Here is a 4,742-nt window from a genome sequence, read left to right on the forward strand (position 1 = left end):
CCAGCTCTGAAGGAACTTTAGAAATGACCTAGTTGAACTCCCTCAGTTCACAGGTGCAGGTCTGCTTTCCCAGAGTCACATAGGAAGTAGGTTACTGGCAGGGTAAGGATCCTGAATGTTCATTGTTTTGTCTTTGCTCCCAAAGGCTTAGGATGTGTCTGAGTGGGCCTTGGTATTCCTAGTCCTCTCAGGCTCTCAGTTTGTTGTGAATGAACTCCTACTGTGACTTCTGAAAATGCCATTTACATGAAATCCTGACAAGCAAATGGGGATAATGAGTTTTCATTGCTTTTACCTAGGACCAAATCCCTTATACCAGGGACCAGGCTAAAACCAGACTGGCACTACTCTTACTTGGGTGCACCACTGTCCTCAGAAAGCAGCTGCTGTGATCATGGGCAACATCTTTGGAAACCTTCTCAAGAGCCTGATTGGGAAGAAGGAAATGCGCATCCTGATGGTGGGCCTGGATGCTGCAGGAAAAACTACTATCTTGTACAAGCTGAAACTGGGGGAGATCGTCACCACCATCCCTACTATTGGTAAGGGCACAGCTTGTGTGTGGGCTTTCATACCAACAGCTAAGACAGGGTAGGGGGCCTAGTGCTAGATTCCCCCACCTGGCCTGTTCTTCCCAGACAAGTCCATACAATTTGTGGTCCTTAGAGAAGGATGACTGTTTAAGTTACTAGCAGGTGCTGGGGCTGGGTGCCCACCTACCTCTGATGCGGGAACTTCCGCAGCCTGGCACTCCTCAGTTGCCCTCAGGCACTAGAGTTGGTTTGTTCTCTGTGTTGTTAGGAAAGCAGGTGAAAGGCTTTGATGTTCTTGCCAGAGGCCTGGAATTACTTTGACTTAGATCTTCTGTGGCTGATCCTGGTTAAGACCTGCCTGTGGAAGGGAGAAATCTGCCGCATGGATGGGGCTCCAGGAGCATAGCCCGCTTCTGACTCTTCACTCTGCCTCTTAGCCTCACATCATAGCTGAGGCACATGCTGGTGGCCAGGGTGTAGGATTGGGACTGAGCCAGTTCTTAGGAGGGAGAGTTCTGAGGGAACGAGGGGGAGCTTGGCTCACATTACCCAGGCAGCTCTCAGCTACTGACCAGACTTCCTCGTCCTCTGACTTTTTTCTCCTTAGATTTTCTTTTTGGAGCTGGGTACCATGGCACATGCCTATAATTTCAGTACTTGGGTGCAGGGGACTGGAACAGTTTGGAGGCCAGCCTCAGCAACTTAGTAAGACCTGTAGAGACTTAATGAGACACTTTTTCAAAATAAAAAGGGCTTGGTTTGCAATCTCTAGTACAAAAAAAAAAAATTCTTTTTGGCCTTTATGCAGCAAGGTGTGAAGAAACCTTAGTTTTCCGTCGTTGGTTTCATGACCAAGGCTGAATGGACGCGGGGCCAAACTCACGGGGCCATTGTTTATAGGCTTAGTAGGGTTAGTGTTTGAGGCCAAGTGGCCACTGCATGTTTTTGTTTCTGTTTTTCTCCCCCAAAGGGTTTAATGTGGAAACAGTGGAGTATAAGAATATCAGCTTTACGGTGTGGGATGTAGGTGGCCAGGACAAGATTCGGCCCCTCTGGAGACACTACTTCCAGAACACCCAAGGTATGGCAGATGAAGTCACAGGACTGGCAAGGGTTGGTTGGGTCTGAGCGGAGAGTGTGGCTGTCTTCCTTGGCTATAGGAATACAACTCCTGCTGCAACTCCTGGGGTGGAGAACAGGAAAAGCAGCAAATATTTGAAGGATGTGAGGAGGGTGTTGTCTTCTTGTGGTCAGGAGGGGCATCTGTCATCGCTGTGCAGCCCATGCTCTCCCTCCCTAGGTTTGATATTTGTGGTCGACAGCAATGATCGGGAGCGAGTAAATGAGGCCCGGGAAGAGCTAATGAGGATGTTGGCGGAGGATGAGCTCAGAGATGCTGTGCTTCTTGTCTTTGCAAACAAACAGGTGAGATTTTCCCCCAGTTTGGGAGCTGACAGCCAGGCTGTGGAAATCATGGGGACTAGGTGCTCATTTTATGAGAAGTCCTGTGGCTGTGCACTTAGTTTTGAAAGTGTGGAACATGTAAGCAATTGGCTTCCTTTTTTTTGTGTGTGGCACTGGGGATTGAGCCCAGAGGCATTCTACCTTCGACTACATCCCCAGCTCTATTTTATTTTTACTTTGAAAGAGGGTCTTGCTGGGCTGAAAAGAGCCTCACTGCTTGCTGAGGCCATGCTCAAACCTAAGATCCTCCTGTCTCTGCCTCCTAAGTACTAGGCTTACAGGAGAGCACCACCATGCCTGGCCAGTAGCTTCCTTTTTTTTTTCTCTTTATCTTTTTTGGTGGTACTGGGGTTCCTGGAAGCCCTTCTACCTCCAGGCTACACTCCCAGACCTATTTTTTATATTTTTATTTGGAAACAGGGTCTCTTACGCCAGCGCGGCTGGCTTCAAACCCGCGCGATCCTCCTGTCTCCGCCTCCCAAGCGCGGGGATGACAAGCGTGCACCACCGCGCCCGGCTGGAGCTTCCTTATGCTCCTTTGTCCCCTACCCAGGTTTATTTTATTTATTTTTATCTTTATTTATTTTTTATTGCGCTACTGGGGATGGACATTCTACCTCCGAGCTACACTCCCAGCCCTCTTTTTTATTCTTTATTTTGAAACAGGGTCTCACTAAGTTGTGAAGGGCCTCACTAAGTAGCTGAGGCTGGTCATGAACCTGGATCTTCCTGTCTCAGCCTCCCAAGTCCTGGGATTACAAGTGTGTGCCACCACGCCTGTCTTATTTTTATTTTCTTTTTTGTGTTACTTGATATTGAACCCCTCTGAGTTATACTCCCAGCCCTATTTATTTTTATTTTTTAATTTTTTGCAGTACTGGAATGGAATCCAGGGGCATTCTACCTGAGCTTTGCTCCCAGCCCTGTTTTTTTTTTTTTTCTTTGTTTGAAACAGGATCTCTGAGTTGCAAAGGGCCTCACTAAGTAGCTGAGGCTGTTCGTGAACTGTGATCTTCCTGTCTCAGCTTCCCAAATGCTGGGATTACAAGCGTACACCGCACACCAGCTTTATTCTTTATTTTGAAACAGTCTCACTGAGTTGTGAGGGGCCTCACTAAGTAGCTGAGGTTGGCTGTGAACCGACAGTCCTCCTGTCTCAGCCTCCCAAGTACTAGGATTACAAGCGTGTGCCACCATGGTGGGCTCCCTAGGGACTCAGGTTTATTTAGCAATATTTTAGCACTTAGGAATTGATTTAGATATATCACCTCAAATCTTTTTTTCGTTTCCCCTTTTGTGCCCTCTAGTGGAACTACCCTCACTTTTGGTATCAGACTGACTTGATTATTTGGCTTATCTGAATTATCTTTTTACTTCTCTCCTAACCCCATATTTGGTTTCCAACTTCTCAATGGAATGAGGGTGTAGCTTGGAGATAGGACACCCTGGGTTTAATCCCCAGTACTGCAAGAAAAAAAAAAAAAAAAAAAGAAGGTGCTAGACCACATCTCTTGTAGTTAAGTGCACTACAAACCTTTGAAAGATCCTGAGGCTGTGTGTGTGTGTGTGTGTGTGTGTGTGTGTGTGTGTGTGTGTCTTTCTTCCTTGCATTCCAGGATCTGCCGAATGCTATGAACGCTGCTGAAATCACAGACAAGCTGGGCCTGCATTCCCTGCGTCACCGCAACTGGTACATTCAAGCTACCTGTGCCACCAGCGGAGACGGGCTGTATGAAGGCCTGGACTGGCTGGCCAATCAGCTCAAAAACAAGAAGTGAGAGCCAGGCAGCCCTCTCTACTGCCCTACCCACCCTTACGTACCTATTGTTTCCCTGCCCCAGCCCTACCCTTTCCTTTCCATTGCAAATGTGGCCAGGGCCCTGGGTATCATGTCAGCATGCCCAACAAGAGCCTTGCCTCCCCTGCCTCCCCTCCTCTCCTCTCCCCTGTCAGACATGAACAGTCCCTCAGTTGCTGTCCTATGATGATTCATTCCAATTTATTGGATTTAAAACAAAAACGAGGTTGTTATGGTTTCATGGGGTGCCCCCCTTCTCTCTCGCTCTCTGGGTCTTGGGAGGGGGGTGAGGTTTTCTCTCCATTTGCTTTGTTTGGCACTGGTTGCTGTGCTCTTGGCATCGAGTCCCTTCCCTGTCCCCATAGGCTCCTCTCCTACTCCCTGACTTCCTTTCCTTGGACACCCCCTTCCTGTTCTACATGGAAATTGCACGGGCCTCTCTGTGTGTGCGTGCACGTGTGCACCTGTATATACATGTATAGAGAGTTATATATGTGGGGGCCAGGGGAAAGAGGGAGGGGGTGAAGTGCAGCTCAGGGCTGTAACCAGGCCCACTGGAACCTGTCATCTGTCCCTTCCATGTTGGTGAAATAAAGGGGAGAAGGTGGGAGGATCTCAGTCAGGCCAGACTGCCCCAGTCTTGGACGCATTCCTTTCCTGTGCAAGGTAGGTATTCCTGGATGATAGGACAGATGACGGATTCTCCACCACCATCCTTATATTTCTTTCTCCACCCTTCTTAGGGCAGGGGGTGGCATTTATCTGTAGATGACTGTTCCCAGGGAGATGCCGTCCTGTTCTGCCTTGTTCGTGGGAAGGAGAGGAACCCACTCACTCCTATCAGCCCAGAGTGCTCAGCGGATCCTCCCCCACCGTACTTGGGTCTGTTCTTCAGGAGCTTGAGGGGGAGGTGAGGAAGGCAAGCCTGGTGTGTGTTTGTGACACAG

At 48.8% G+C, this 4,742-nt stretch overlaps 1 protein-coding gene across 2 annotated transcripts; it reads left to right on the forward strand.

Annotated features, from left to right (window-relative positions):
• Window positions 1-394: 394 nt before the first annotated feature.
• ARF3 (ARF GTPase 3) lies at window positions 395-3,792 on the forward strand (the record flags this gene model as incomplete). 2 transcript variants are annotated; one of them, XM_080705736.1, is made up of 4 exons in its annotated part: window positions 395-542; window positions 1,504-1,614; window positions 1,834-1,958; window positions 3,614-3,792. In XM_080705736.1, the coding sequence occupies 4 exons, from the start codon at window positions 395-397 to the stop codon at window positions 3,773-3,775; spliced, it is 546 nt and encodes a 181-aa protein (XP_080561862.1). In that variant the 3' UTR covers window positions 3,776-3,792. The 2 variants fall into 2 exon arrangements, with proteins under 2 accessions (XP_080561862.1, XP_080561863.1); XM_080705737.1 differs by lacking the exon at window positions 1,504-1,614.
• Window positions 3,793-4,742: the final 950 nt, after the last annotated feature.

The sequence above is a fragment of the Muscardinus avellanarius genome (genome assembly GCF_963383645.1).
Source record: "Muscardinus avellanarius genome assembly, chromosome: 11".
In the NCBI taxonomy this organism is placed as follows: Eukaryota; Metazoa; Chordata; class Mammalia; order Rodentia; family Gliridae; genus Muscardinus; species Muscardinus avellanarius.